The sequence below is a fragment of the Hesperophylax consimilis genome, chromosome 2 (assembly GCF_061612785.1).
Source record: "Hesperophylax consimilis isolate HC1 chromosome 2, BYU_Hcon_1.0, whole genome shotgun sequence".
Taxonomy (NCBI): Eukaryota; Metazoa; Arthropoda; class Insecta; order Trichoptera; family Limnephilidae; genus Hesperophylax; species Hesperophylax consimilis.
The window spans coordinates 27904863-27921007 of record NC_142837.1 but is presented as its reverse complement, the minus strand read 5'-3'; the positions used below and the strand labels follow the sequence as shown (position 1 = coordinate 27921007).

Here is a 16145-nt window from a genome sequence, read left to right as displayed (position 1 = left end):
AGCTATTATAACGTAATAATGTAAATAATAGTAAACTGTGCAAAAATTGTATAATTACAATAAAAAACCAAACACATTATTTATACATTATCTTTTTAAACTATTGATAAAAGAACTTTTTGGAACTATAAACTGTAAATGTCAATGTGCCAAAAAATGGATTGGATAGTACTTGTGTATAAACCGCTCGGATACTTATGACACATTAGTACATTGCACCCGTGCCAAGCCTTAGCGGGGCGCTAGTTATAGTATTTTTAAGGTAGAAACACACCGGATCGACGTACGCTGCGTAAGAAACGCATTAAGAAATCTGGATTAATTACAATCCATACATTTTTTGTGGAAATAAATGCTTTATCACACGCATCGCAAACCCACGCTTCCATCACTGCGTTGATCTGGGCTGTCCAGATCAGCGTTGGGACATGTAAAGATAGAGGAGGAGGCGTCACGCCTCCAACGAGTTAATTTCTCATCTACGAGTGGTATTATCTATGTATCTACTGTTATGTTTAGTATATCTATGGTTGTTTGTTTTGACAGTTGGCTTATCAAAATTAATAAACTAAGTAAATCGTCTTCAAATTCACTCTCTGAATCGCAAGACATGACAAAGCTATGAATTACCCTTGCTTACCCTTCTTTCTTTTCTCTTCCACTTTAGCCACATAACATTCCCCTAATCAATATGCCATGGTCCCGCTGCCTTTGGGTTATTGGGACTACTTATTGTTCTATCTGTTTGTGTAATTAATGATGTGGACGATTGTTTTCAGATGAGAAGGTACGCGAGCTGCTGTGTGGTCATCTGTACCACCAGGCCTGCATCACCCCCTGGCTGACGCTGCACGCCACCTGCCCCATCTGCAGGAAGAGCCTGTCTCCGGAGGGGGCCAGGCCCGCTACCCCCACCGCCGATCTCGGTGAGAACCACCCTCCTTTATCATATGGGACTGTGCACACCAGAAGATGTAGCACGGTCAATTCGATCAACTTAACAATATCGAATTGTTAGGGTTAACTGACAATGATTTTTTATCGATTTCCCAAGCACGGTTGCTATTTTTAGGCATGTCGATAGCCAAGCCGATATTGACCATGAAATAAATAAGAAATCACCCTACAATAGCAACACTGGTGGGTATTGTCTTTTATTGTGAATTTATTCATTTATATATAATTAACGCCTTTCGGCTATTACTACTAATTGCTGACCTTGCTCGCACATACCACCCACTTAATATTTTTTACATTTAAAAAAATGTATTTATTAATTTTATTTTAGCCATTTATACATACAAGGTTACAAAAGTCTGATTTATTATTAAGCAAACATTATTACATTTTTATTATTTACTAGCTGTACCCCGCCACGTGTTTCTCTGGCTTAGTCTATCTGGGCAGATAAGGCGTTTTGCTTTTACGTCCAACAGATGGAGCTGTTTTTTTTTGTTAAACATGTTTTTACCTGTCACAGGTGACATCTGTATAATATAGGTATATAAAAACACATGCGTATTTGAATGCAATGTTGTATCAAAATTTCAAAGATATTTCGGAGATTTAATATTTTGAACAAATGAACATTTACATTTTTATTTATGTAGATTACATTTTCTTTTAATTAATATGGCTCCTTCAATCCAGCTTGAATCTTGTTGAATATCAGTTGGTTCAAACTTAATACCAGTCTTTCAGACTTAATGTCCAGGCAGTTTTTATAGGCAGCGCTTTATAATATTGCATTCCTTTGTATAGTGCAAATGTGAATGGTAGCAGAAGTCGGAGACGCCCGAGGAAGACATGGCACGACCAAGTGAATCAGATACTTGAGTCGGGCCATGTCAAGAGTTAGAAAAATAGAAGAGTATGTATGAACGTGAATGAGGCAAGGAGTGTGTGCCGAGACCGAGTTGTTTGGCGGTCCGTCCTCTCTGCCTACCCCTGCGGAGAAACACCGTGGTGGTTAGTTAGTTAGTTTAGTTTTGTATGGTAAACTATTTTGTGTATTGGCTTTGTCCTCTTTTGGTAGCCTAATTTCATTGCACATTCTTGTGTTATGTCTGTGAATAGCATATATGATGGATTTAGTCAATATCGTATTTGAGTTTTTTCATTTCAATGATATTTTAGATAACTCTTCACTTTTCTGCCTTAGAATTTATCTTTGATTTACCTTGCATGTTGATTTCACTGTACATTATGTAATTCGGCTAATTTAAAAAATTTCAGGCACGCAGCACGGCCTATCATTCCTTTTTCGCGCATGCGGTGTGCCTTTGCCACCCGGCGTGTCGGGGCAGACGGCCGCCCCAGCTTCCGCCGCCCCCGGGGCACCTGCCCCACCGCCTGCCGGCATCGCCTCTGTGTCCTGGACGGCCAGCGACCCCGCCGCCCGCATCATGCGCCCCGTGCTGTCCCTGCTGCGCTCCATGTCCGGCCCCACCACCTCCTCTGGCAACCCCGAGCAGAGGCCCCGCCCCCCCCCGCCCCCGTCCAACTACGACATGGACCTCGAGTTCGACTAATTACTGTCATTGTTAAATTATTATTGTTAATTCATTATTGTCTCTTTCCGGGAATTTTTCAGAATTGAATGAATTTCACCAAAATTGGTTTGGAGGTACGGTATTCGGATAAACATCAAAAGTTTTGCATTCTAATTCAGGGGCATAATTTAAACGTATTGGTCAAATCCACTGAAAGGATGAACAATGAAAATAAGTCCGTTATGGGCGTGTGTGTGTGCCTAAAGTAAGTTAAATTTTTCCTTGCTCCCGGTGAAATTTTCAAATATCGAAATTCTTTCTTGAACAGTTTATCAATTTCATTTGCCGGCCTAGGAGTCGAAAGTTCCAATTCGAGTTCAGTCTTGAAGATTTAATTCAAACACCAATCGCCGAAACTAGTTCCTAGAAACTAACAAAAAATTCCGAGATAATTATAAAGTAATTTTAACTGTTTTGTTTTTTGTTTTATTGTTTAGCAGCATAGAATAAAGAAGACCGCTAGAAATTACTTCCATATAGGTTTGAATGGAAATCAATGTCACCACTGACTTAGTACCTTTTGGTCCTAGCCCATTTAGCACGCGCTCCGTCTATCTAAGTAAAGAATGTTCAAACTTATAAAGAACTTTCTACATGAATATATGATGTAGTCAACAATAATGTGTTAATTGTTGTAAAGTTAGTTTTTGATATCATACCCCTGAATTAATGATTACATGCTTATAATCTGAATGAAATTTTCGATTGATTGTATGCAACTCGCTTGCAGTTTGTGATTTTATGCAATCACATATATTTTTTTCTTACACTTTTGATGCGACCCAATCTTATCTTTTACTTACTTATCTTGACTCTGATACCCATTTTAAAGCCTTGTTAATATTTCTGCAATACATATGTTTACAGGGAAACTCTCTTTTAAGGTTTTCCAAGGACCTGGAAAATATTCTTACGTGTAATATGTGGGATTCTTTGGGCAATTTTTGCATTTCAGTCTCCAAGAAAGATAAAACTTCTAAAGCATGGAATCTTTCTTGTAGGAACTCTATAAATGGGTTTCATAGTAACTTCTACAATACGCAATCATCTTCTAGGACAAGAAGTAAATTCTTTTTATAGGTTGTAAACTACTTTCTTCTAGTAAGATAAATACATAATGAAAAATCTGCGCTTACGATAATGAATTTCCCAAACTGGAAGATTAGAATTTGAATAATTTACATTTGACACTGATGGTCGACGTTTAATCAAAGTAAAGCATAAATAAATGATTCTTAAGTTCGATAATGCTCCTAGATTGCTTGCAACTTGTCTAGAATTTCAAGTATGTACAGCTGGAAGAGAAACTGAAAATTCAATTTATGATATAAAGTGGTGATGGGACAAATGACAAATGACAGATGGTAAAAATGATATTCTAAACATTATTCTCAAGGTATTGACATTCCTGGACTTTGGAAACCTATAGAAAGTGAAGATGATTTCAGCATTAGTCTGTTGTCAAGCTAGATCCAATTTGTATGCAATCAAGATTTGGAAGTTAAATTCTGGTTGCATTACTTCTTTATTATTATTTACTGTATCAATTTTGTACGTTTTGGTTATTTTTATGACGACTAGTTAGAAGTTGTAATGATGGTTGTTGAATAATGTGGTTGTTGTGTTAAAGCAACATTGAGTTATGGAGTGAACTCCGTTCCCAGGATGATGAAATTTGTGTATAGAAGTCAGATATGTTCTAATTATGTCGTATTCCTGGAATTTGTTTTAGATTTAATATTAAAAAGTCAAATATATTATTAGACGGGTGCAGGACTATAGCCAAATTTGTAAGGGTTAAATGTGTCATGTTTTGTTTTTCACATTTATTGTCCAATCAATCTTTCTATGGGTGTCACATACAAGTGGTTTTGTCAAAATCTTTTGCAGGCTCTAAGTTTTGTACATTTACTCTGGAACCTGTGGAATTTTAATGTAAAAATGTGAAAAAACGCTTTGATGACAAATTGTGATTGAAACCAATGTTTCATTGTAATTGGAACATTAGTGTACCCTTTGTCTTAAATATTATATTATACTGGAAACTATGCATTATTGCAAGCTGTATGGGCGTGCCGCTGATAACTCCGCCGTAACCTCTCTCTCTTTCTCACGATCATTGCATGTAACAGAAAGAAAGTTTGCAAAGGAACACTAAGCAGCAGGACTATACCATTCTCAAAGGTTCTTCGGTCAGACATTCTTGGTGTGCTGGAACTTTGTGTTTTTCTTTAATTTGACTTTAAATTAACAGTTATAGCACTATAGCCACTGCTGGAATGACAACATCACTTATATTGGAAAACAAGCGTGCAAGGTCCAACTTGAGAGTGCCGTTGCCACGCGTCCGGGATATATTGTACATACACCAGTAGCGCTAGTGTATTGTTATTAGGTGTTTTTGTCTGTGGTCCAGCAGTAGCTACAGCACTTTACATTGAGAGAATCATAATTGAGAAAGTACCGCATAATAACTTTGTCCATTGATTGCAGATTATGTTATAATATTTAAACCATTCTAGCCGTAATAATGTCGTCCACCCAAAAAACCTACTTATTATGCTTTCAACTGCAATGTGATAACTAAAATCAGAATTTGCAATAATGATTAATGTAGCTTTTTATTTTTGTTTTTTTAAAAGACCTAGTGAAGAACTCGATACTAAATTTGACCTAATTATGTAAATAAATGCTATGTAACCCATGGGTATATATGTAGGTAACTTAGAACCAAAATCAAAAATGCTGAGTTTAACAATCTAGAGTTTTTAACTTTATCTTGAAATACATAATAATATAAATTGTAATATTGTCACTTCCATTCATTATAATATATTATTAAATAATTTATTGTACTCATTTTAAACGCAATAGCTCCCGATAGTATTATGTTTTAAGTTGGGTTATTGTAAATTGTATATTTTTAATGAATACAAGTGAAAAGTTAAAGCAAATTTTAAAGTGTTTTTCTTTGCCATATATGTATATCGTTGCAGAAAAGTGATTCTGCTGCATCCGCCACTACCTATGAGCATATTTATGTTTCCTACTTCATTTCATAAGAAACCTTTTCAGTCTATTTTTTATAAATCATAATAAAATAAAAATAAAGTAATTAACATTTATTAATTGTGTAATTTCTGTTCAGTTGTTCTACCAAGACAGAATTTTAAAGTACTCAGTACGGATGGAGTTCTGTGAATGAAGCCAGTAGGACTATTAATGGGATCCTCAAGAGACAAAACATCAAAATCTGTAATGAGATGTAATCTGCTCCGGGTGCCAACTTATTAAGGCGCCAAGGCTCTAATAATACCTAAGACAGCGCCCTTGAAGTTTTTACTAGCGCAAGGCCCTTTGATTCAGGGTCGGCCCTGATGGGAAGAAGGCTCAGACATACGAGGGTGGTCTGAAAAGATGGCGGTACTCGTCAATAAAAGCAAGTGAATAGAGTTGTGCATCTTTTGACAGTTACTCACCAAAGTTTCAGCCATTTTGGACGCGCAGTTTTTAGATGTGAGTCGATGTGTGTGTTTTTGTGAAAATGGAAAAATTGAGTATCGAGCTGTTATTAATTTTTTTTTATTTTTGACAGGCAATACGCCTACGCCAATCAAAGATGAGTTGGACTCTGTATATGGGGACTCTGCACCATCATTTACCACAGTGAAATTTTGGGCTGCTGAATTTAAACGTGGCCGTAGGAGCTTGGACGACGATGAACGTTCGGGACGTCCAAAAACTGTAACTACTGACGATAACATTGCTAAACTTCACCAAATAGTGTTAGACAACCGCCGAATTAAAATGAGAGAGATAGCAGAGGTTATGAAAATGTCCAAAGAACGTGTCTATGACATATTAAATCAAGATTTAGACATGAGAAAGCTGTTCGCGCGTTGGGTGCCGCGTTTGCTCACGTTTGACCAAACACGTGTTCGAATGAACATTTCCAACGCTCTGTTGGCGCAGTTTAGGCGCAATAAATCCAAGCTTTGGCGCCGATTAATTACTGTGGATGAAACTTGGATACACTATTATATACCCGAAACAAAAATACAGTCAAAACAATGGACTGCAAAGGGGGAACCGGCTCCAAAAAAAGCATGGGATAGTCACGGAGTTATCTTAATTGATTATCTTCAAAAAGGAAAAAATATAACAGGAGCATACTACGCATCATTACTTGACAAGCTGAAGGCAGAAATTGCTGAAAAACGGCCACATTTGCAGAAAAAGAAAATCCTGTTTCACCAAGACAACGCGCCGTCTCACACCTCAGCGGTTGCCATGGCAAAAATCCACAAATTACGGTTTGAACTGCTTGACTATCCGCCTTACTCACCAGATCTAGCCCCAAGCAACTTTTTGTTTCCTAATCTAAAAACTGCGCTCGGAGGACAGAGATTTTCGTCAAATGAGGAGGCAATCACCTTTGTGAACAATTATTTTGCAGAAAAAAACGCCGAGTACTATTTGGACGGGTTAGAGAGATGGGAGCATCTCTGGGAGAAGTGTGTAGAGTTACAAGGAGACTATGTAGAAAAATAAATAAAAAAAACTTAAGAAACGAATTCTTGTGTCATTGTTAGTTCGGAAACTTTTCAGACCACCCTCGTATATGGTTTATAATTGAGTATGTAGGCATTTAAGGCGATGCACTACGTCGTGTAATATTTTAAATTGAGCTGCTATCAATAACAACCCTTATGTAGATGACGATAAGGTTTAAATTCCCGCTTAACACCATCTGCCTGTTTTGATTTATGCAAGAAAAAAACATGGCCAAAAAGTGCCTTTTATTTTATTTTGTGGATGTTCAGGCATAAATATTTAATTTTTTTTCCAATCATTTTATAAATAACTTAATTTGCCACATTATACAATAAAATCATAACCGAAAATGGGTTCGTAAGTAGGAGATTTTGAACTTTAAAGCAGTTTTCATAGGCCTTTACATTATTTTTTTCTGGGCTTATAAAAACTTATCTAAAAAATACTCGATTATTTCAAAGGCCAAGATGTATTCTACTCGCAGTATTTAATTAAAGCATCTGAAACATTTCTAGGCAACCAAATTTTCAAACCGAAATCACATGATTTTGCATTACTACGTATGGCATCGCCTTAAGTAGAAGTACAGTGAAATCTCGATCAATCATTCCTCGAAGGATCATTTTTTCGCATTTATGGTTTATTTCTTTCAGTCCTGAATTTACGTCATACAAAAAAGGTTATATCGATCATTTCTTTATGCATCGTTTTATGGCATTCGTTGCTTAAATCACGCAGTTTTTTGTACATATTTTACTCGATCGATCGTTTTTAAAATATAATCTTACATTTTAAAACCATATTTCGTAGCTCAACGCTTGGATTGGATCAACGGTATCCTAAACAATGAGTGGAACATTCGAAAGAGAGAGAGATAACGTCTTATTCGTTATGCCCGCGGCGGCCGCCTCTTGACATTACATCGCTCTAGTTCATTTTTGTCCAAAAGACCATTTTTGGCGAAATTGAGTTAAGTATGCAGTTGTTCTCAGAAATCATTTATTTATACGATACAAATGAAAAAAAAAAAATTGAATTATTTTTAATGTGTTTTCAAGACGCAGTTTGTCTTAATTCCACCAAAATTAAACAACATTCCAAGTGTGTTTATCCAACACTGAATCCTACAATCAATTTAAAAACGTGTTTTCTGCGTAATTTAAAACATTTGGAACGAATTGTACTTAAAAATAATAATTTCTATCACTTTAAATCATTTTAGTTAGCTTACAATGAGCTAATTTCATTGTAGCGTTTTTCGTCAAAAAAAACTTTGAAGCGCTATTTCTCCCGATTTGTTGGTCTGTTTTATAAAAACGAACTAGAGCGACGATTAGTATTGTTGTCATCAAACATTTGAACACAGCGGTAGTGCGCACATGCAATATTTTTACTTATCTAGGTTTCAAATGTTTCAAAATGAACAAACAAACTAAGTATAGTACATATTTTAAATTTCGATTAAACTTTACAAATTACACGAATTAAAAATTATGCCTCCTATATGTTGAATTAAAAATATTTTTTAATAAACAAATTCAGTTACATTTATGAGAAAATAGTATCGTTTTATAGAATATTAAACATTTAAGCATGTGTAATGTTAAGCACGCCACTGATGTAAAATTCGAGTTGTCACTGCTATTGCTCAAGCTGGAGAGGCTTTTGTTAGGTTATGTATCACTGGTACCAACAGTAACATACAATATACACAGTGACTAGTAAATATATCTATGAATTTTGCTCATTACATACAAACGGTTAAGATACGCGCTGCGGATGCGAATGGTAGAAGTAGGAGCGCGCATGGAAGACATGGCACAATCAAGTTAATCATATACTTGAGTCCGGTCAAGAGTCAGAATAACAGAAGACATATGTATGAATATACATGAAGCAAGGAGTGTGAACATAAAACAAGTTTAAGGCGTAAAACATGCATACAGAATATTATTTTTTATTAAATAAGAGTATAACAATAATTTGTAAATAAAAACTTTTAAAGGGAGTTCTACATAATATTAATGTTAAAAATTGGAAATAAAACATGCTTTTTTTAAAAAAGAACTAACCTCCACGTTACTTATATTTTAAATGAAATGTTTAAGAATCTCAGAAACAAAACACGTGTGCTCTTCAAAAAGGTAATAACTGCCAACGCCCTTTACCTACAACCAATTTAAACTCATGATGAAAGAGAAAGGGGCCTTTTTGGCCCAGAGCTCTGCATGCCAGTATTTAAAAAAGTCAATATCAAAAGATTTTGATATTTGACCGGTCGGTGGCTGAGTTGACATCGCGCTTGGGTCCCACTCATGCGTAGTGTGTTCAATTTCTCGGCTGGCTAAGTCGTCCATCACAACACAAGCAACATTTTCAGCTTACTGTGGTGGTAGTAGGAGATTTTCAAATATTGTTAAGTTATTCGTAACCCAGGAATGTTTGTCTTTCTTTTTAAAAATTAAAATAATTAATTAATCTGAACTACGAGAAACAAATGCAGCGAGTAATTGGCGGAAAGTACGCATAACAGTATAACTGTCTCGCTCCTTCGCATCTGTGGTATGGGCTATACCGCGTAGCTATCTGGGTGTGTTAAACTGAAATAAATAAAATGACACAAAAACATAAAGAAAAGACGAGAAGAATGGTATCGAAAGCTGAACGATACACTAGCGGACAACGCGATTTGTACTAGTGTACGTTTGCTTTGAATAAAAGAAAAAACATGTTCAAGTTAAGGATTTAAAATAATATGAATGAAATTTTACAATTAATTTTCGAGATATCGTGTATAAGATGGACCGTGTAGATTTTGCATAACCCTCTTCAGGTAGGGTGACATGAATAAACCGCTCTCAGGGTGGGTTAAAGACCATGATTGTTGATTTATCAAAATGTTTAATACAAACATAGAGATTTTTGATTCCAGAGAAGAAAGAATCTTACAAAGCCGTTTTTCCATAGAACATCAGTTTTCGGAAGGGCAAATGTGGATACACTTCCATGTTGTGAGCAGTACCTAATCACACTGCAACACCTTCCCATCTTGTTCTTGTAAATCGCCTGAAATAAAACAACAACGAAATAAGGCACAGGTATTTAAATATGCAAAAAGGTTCAATTCCTGATAGCGTCAACACGATTAGTATATGTAAGCTCTATTGGATTCACATTTGGAGAGAAGAAAGGACTTAAGGCCCGAACAAACCGCCGCGATCAAAGCGCGTCCGCGATCCCGTGCACGGTGGCGATCAGATGTTGTGTATGAACTTGTAGCAACGTGTTCACATCGAAGCGTTCTCTGATTGGCCGCGGCGTCCTGTGCAGCGTCTGGACGCGGCGATCGCTCGCGTCCGCGATCAGTTGCTGCTTGCAGGATCTGCACGCTGCACGCAACGTAATTATCTCTGAGTTTGTGGTATTTCTCATGATGTCGGATACAAATACAGAGAGAATGATCAACGAATTTAGCAAGCATCGTTTACTTTATGACACTTCACATCCAGAATATAAAAATAATAGAAAGAAGTATCATGTTTGGAAAGAAATAGGAGAATTATTGGGATTAAGTGGTAAGTTTTAGAAAAAATACATTTATTTTTATAGGACATACGTTTTTATGAATTAATATTTTCACGAATTAACATTTTCTGTTTTCACCTAGCGATATTTGTTTATACTTGAGTAAATATCAATATTATATCAGTGAACAAAACTACAAAAAACATTAAAAACACGCTTCTTTTAGAAATTATTAAGTATAAATAAATATAATATACTGACACAATCATACCGTGCATTACTATCTTCATCATCTGCAATAGCCGCTAGAAGTAATAATTCTTCTTCAGATTCGTCTCCAAACATGATTATGATTATTTAAATGGTTCCCGCTCCGAGCTATACCTACCACACAACCGACACGAACGTACGAGTTCCACGGACGCCAGCTGATCGCTAGTTTGGTGTGAACGGTTCTGCACGCACACAGGACGCTCACCGTGCACGCCATCGCGGACGCATAATGATCGCGGCGGTTTGGTCTTGCCTTTAGTTCAAACTTAAAACAACTAAATTACTGTCAAACTTGTTGTGAAATCAGATATGAGCGCATCAGCCGAATGCTGCCTGCTCATTACATAATAATAATAATAAAGTACTCGCAGTTCTCATGGGCAAGGTCACTATATTCTCGTTTCACTAGTTGTGAACTTTGATAGTAGTCAGGCACCTTGCAAGTCACAACACTCCTATTATAACATGCATGGTTTTCTCATTCACTATGAAGATTTGCATTAGAATATTGTACAGCCATGTGACTCATTAGACCAATGATACTCAACCTTTTTTTTCTTCAGGCCACGTACACATATTTGTAAAGTAACGCGGGCCATACGTGTATCCACTACTGGTGTACGAGACAATTAACCGTCCGTACAATTACTGTATATACGTAGGAGGCTGGGTACACTTGTCAACGTTTCAGTCTCGGCGAGTGTGGTGAAAGCTTGTAGAGAAGTTTGAAGCCAAGTTCAGAAAGGAATTTATTTCCAAATCTGAGCTGACGAAAAGAATTTATTACTGGCAAAAACTGAATTAAGTACCGAGTAAAACACTTGAAAATATTTCCTGAGACTTGATAATGGTTCTTCAGTAGAGAGGATTCCCTCTCAGAGGTAGTTGTTGAACTGACTTTGTATGGAATTCGGTTCTCTATTTATAGAACAAATTCAAATCGGGCCCTCTCGGAGGAGATTTTCCTCTTTAGTGAGGAGTAAATTGGTTAGGTATTTTTCCTCTCCGTAATTAGTTTGCTGAGAGGAAAGTAATATGTTGATATGATACCTTTAACCATGTCAGTTCAATCTACCAAAACCATCTCCCCCAGTCTCGTTTATTTATTTTATAATAAATTATACATATTTTTATATTGGGTTTGAAGTTAAATATCTTTGGTATGAACATTTCCCAAAGAGTAACAAATATATTTAGGTATAATTTTTCATGTTATTATGTTAGCTTATAATCATTTCTTGATGTTGATATTTATTCCGTGGTTATATTTTCAATGATTTTCCCGTAAATTGAGTCTGATGTTATCACAAATAGTCACATTTGAATTTGTAATCATTGTTTGATTAAAATCTCAATGGAATATGCTGGGCTGTGATTGGTTGAAGACGGCGGCCATCATGGAATTCCCTCTGGTGAGTAGTGGAGGGGGATCAACGTAAATACTGAGTCGGTTCCTTAGCGGAGGTCATTTCGTGGATTGGTGGCTCCGAGTGAGGTGGTGGATGGTTATTTTCAGATGTGTTTCAGGTTCTGCTGCTATATCGCTATGTAATTATCTTGATTAAACACATATAGCATATCATTTGATGTAAAGATTTTAAATTGTGTCGGCGACACGGTATCAAGCGGTTTCGGGGTTTGAGTGTTCTTGCAGTTTTTACGTAAATATGAATTTTCTTGAAAATTCTTGGATATCTGGATACGTATGATACAACTGGTATGATGAAAAAAATCATGAAACCCTCCCTCTTTTACAAAACACTTTTGAGAATTTAAAAATTATAAAGTAAAATAGAATAATAATAGTACATATCTGTTCGTCATAGTGAAAAAAGTAATGTGTATCCAATTGATTATTTCAAAATTAATGTAATTTTAGACATTGAGATAAATTTTCAACAGTTTTAGACAAATCGGGTTTATAATTGTTGCATGCTACCCTCAATACGTTATAAGATGAGAATCAGTAAGTCGATTCCTGTATATACGTTTTTTGCATATTTCATTTTGTATATATTAATACGATCAAGATACAGAGCCCTATTTGGCCTCCCCTGGCGATGCAGCGCCTCACAGATGTTCACCGAAGGAAGGGTGCATGGGTTCGCTGCTTTGATGCGCCACAGAATAGCCGGGACGAGTCAGCGCTACCAGAGATCGGACAACACTCTTGTCCAGGCCGTTGCCCAGTGGCAGGGAGCGCCTCTACACCAGAGATGGAGAATTTCACTCAAGCCACCATAAAGTCCTAATGTGCTCATCAATGTATTGATTATTTTTATTTATTTCTTTATTCATTTTATTTTTATGTATTAACTTAAATGTAAACTTTTATGGCAGGCAGAGCATTGCACACACCGCTCTGTCCAGCTGAAATAAACATTATTATTATTATTATTTTATAAAATGGTCCGAGGTGATCTATGTGCAGAGTGTGCATCAATTTGTCGGGCTTTGGTATAGCGTTAAGCTTACCTTCCCATTTCCCATATTGACCTTAACATATGCACAATTTATGCAGGCCGCCACATACTTCCTGATGAAACGAGTCATCTTGGGGAACTAAACTTCACTATATATCAGATTCTCACACTGTTCGAAACCTGGATGACCAATGTCATCATATTTCCTTACTAACATCCATTTAGCATTATTTGGAACTATCATTTCTGATGCAGAAATCATTTGTCAAGTCCTTATTATGGAAAGCCACTCTTAAGCTGCTCCACGATAGATGTAATCTTTAGATCCTGAAGTTGCAAGGAAAAGCAGCCAATGATCTGTTTCTACTATTGAAACATTCACCTAGAGGGGTGAAGGATTGTGACTCAGAGCATCTACATGTTTCATATGGTCACCGGGACGTTATACTATACTCATATCGTACTCCTGTATGGTGAGCCACCATCTAGCTATCCTAGGAATCATATCCTTCTTAACCAGTGTTACCCGGACAGCAGTGACAGCAATCTGTCACAACAGTGAAATGTATGCCAAACAAATAGATGTGGAACCTTTTAACCGATTCAACTACAGCTAAGGTCTCATCAACTCATAGCTGTGAATTATTCCTCCTTCGAAGTCACACAACTGAAATAAGAGGCTTGGGCCGCTTGTAACACCTGGTAGTGTCCACTCTTGCCACAGTGCCGGCAATCCTCCGCCTTCTTCAAGCAGTTGGCTGCATAATGGCCCCACTTCCCGCACCTATAAAACGTCTTGTCGGCTTTGGCACCATCCTGCTGGTCCTGTTTTTCCCAGCGGTGAGGCTTCAATGCTGATGGGGCACGTACCGTCGCAGGTCTATCTGATCTGGAGGAACCGCCTTCGTGGGACTGGTAATTTTCTTGGGACGCCAGGAATCCCACATTCAGTTCCTTGGGGTAGAGCACCTAAAGCTTCTGACGTGCGCCTGGAGTTCTGACGGAAGACCAGCGAGATGGCATCCCTGTCATCCAATCGGCAACTCTTTATTATCATCCGATTCTCGTGATAATAGTGGGTCATAGTCTCCCAGCCTTGCTTCTTCCGCTGCATCAACTCCTCCATCATGTCAGCGTACTCCGTATGCCGCGGGAAGGCTCGCTCCAGTGATGATTTCTTCTCCGGCCACGACATCTCGTAATTATCAAGGTGGTCGTAACACTTTCGGGCCGATCCACGCAGCCGCGTCTGCATGTAGCACGCCTTTGTGTACTCATCCCATCCGTGCACCCTTCGCAGGACCTCGAACTTCTGCAGCCACACCACTGCCGTGACCGCCTTGTCCTAAGGATCAAAAAACGGGATTATCTCCGATTTAACCATTGAGCCGCTGCTCCGCGCCGACGAAGGTCTCGGTCCATCTTGACGGCTGAAGCCGGAACTCCCATCCCTAGCCCTGAAGTCATTCCCTCAAGTTTTGACTCGAGCAATCTTTCCAAGACCACACGTGAAGGCTCCATTGTTGTATCTTCCAAATCGCTCGGGCTTTGGCTTTGAAACATTTTCTTTTTTCGCGCTAAATGTTGAACACAAACAAAATGGCGGCAATGGTGTAACGTGTGTTATTATTCTATCAACATACGATCCCCACTGAAGCAATCTCAAGAAGATGGATCATTCTTAAAATCAGAAGGAAAGAGAAAGGAAGGGACTCCAGGAGGATTTGAAACAAAATACTATACGCTAATGAATCTTAACACTAATCTTTTTTTAACGCTTCTGTTTGAGGAACGAGCTTCGCTATTCCGTACTACCGTGATTGGAATTGCAACTTCACGGAAATGACGCAGCGAGCTATGGATGATTCGGGGACGGACCTTTGACACACACAGAAGGAAGCCGAGGATCACATTCACCTCAATCCTGTCATAATTTGCGTATGTTAATATAAAATTATCTCCAAATGATTAGCACTCTCTCTCTCTCTTACTTGGCATAGTTTTAAGTTTTGTCAGACATAATAATGTATTTTAACACATTCTTTGCGGGAAACGAGAAAAATCGTCATACGCCTATTTACAGTAAGACGCGGGAGATGAGTTTACTCGTTTTGTTGCGCGAAGCGGTAAGGAGCGGGAAACTTGTAAACAAGGGGTTCTAAATGGGTGCGGGGTCATGTGTTTTCTATTGTCGGCGGTACCCGATCTATCTACCTGTCAATAAAAAGAGTTTGAAACACAACAAAAAATAACAAGGGTAAAAATAAACAGTCAGAACATTGCAATTATTTTATTACCTGATAATTTTAACAAACGATTATGTTTTTGCATTTTCGTTCGTCTCGCCAGCAACTGCTTTATACCGCTTTCGTACAGACGTCTTGTATTCGTGTTTCTGAGTTCATTTTGCTTTTATTACACATTTTTGGATATTAAATTTTCGTATTAAATACCTAAGAACTATTTTGTGTTGGTGAAAAATCTCAAGTTTTTTTTAACTGCCTCTTGTTTCTTGAGTGATATTGTTTTTGATAAATATTATTTTTGAATGTTATACATAATTTAACTTTCCTAAAGATTATAATTTTACTTTCCCCGAAAATGAATCAAGATACATACGAGAGTGACGATGAATTGTTTGATGAGTGATGATGAAGGTAGTGTTATCTCCGTATGCAGATTTATGGCACTATGTGTATATGGATAACTATTATAACAGTGTTCAAAACAGTGAGATTCTTTTGAAGAAAAAAATAAGAATTTGTGGTACAATACGGAAAAATAGAGGACTTCCGGACTCTCTGAAAACGGTTTATCT

The 16145-nt window shown here is 37.4% G+C and overlaps 1 protein-coding gene across 3 annotated transcripts in view; it reads left to right on the top strand.

Moving 5' to 3' along the window:
- Window positions 1-5506, top strand: part of Iru (E3 ubiquitin-protein ligase Iruka) — a 33178-nt gene extending 27672 nt beyond the window's left edge. For all 3 annotated transcript variants that reach the window (XM_089642041.1, XM_089642039.1, XM_089642049.1), the window contains exons 5-6: window positions 780-926; window positions 2236-5506. In XM_089642041.1, coding sequence (XP_089498167.1) covers window positions 780-926; window positions 2236-2531 — 443 coding nt within the window. In that variant the 3' untranslated portion in view covers window positions 2532-5506. The remainder of the gene's footprint in view (window positions 1-779; window positions 927-2235) is intronic.
- Window positions 5507-16145: the final 10639 nt, after the last annotated feature.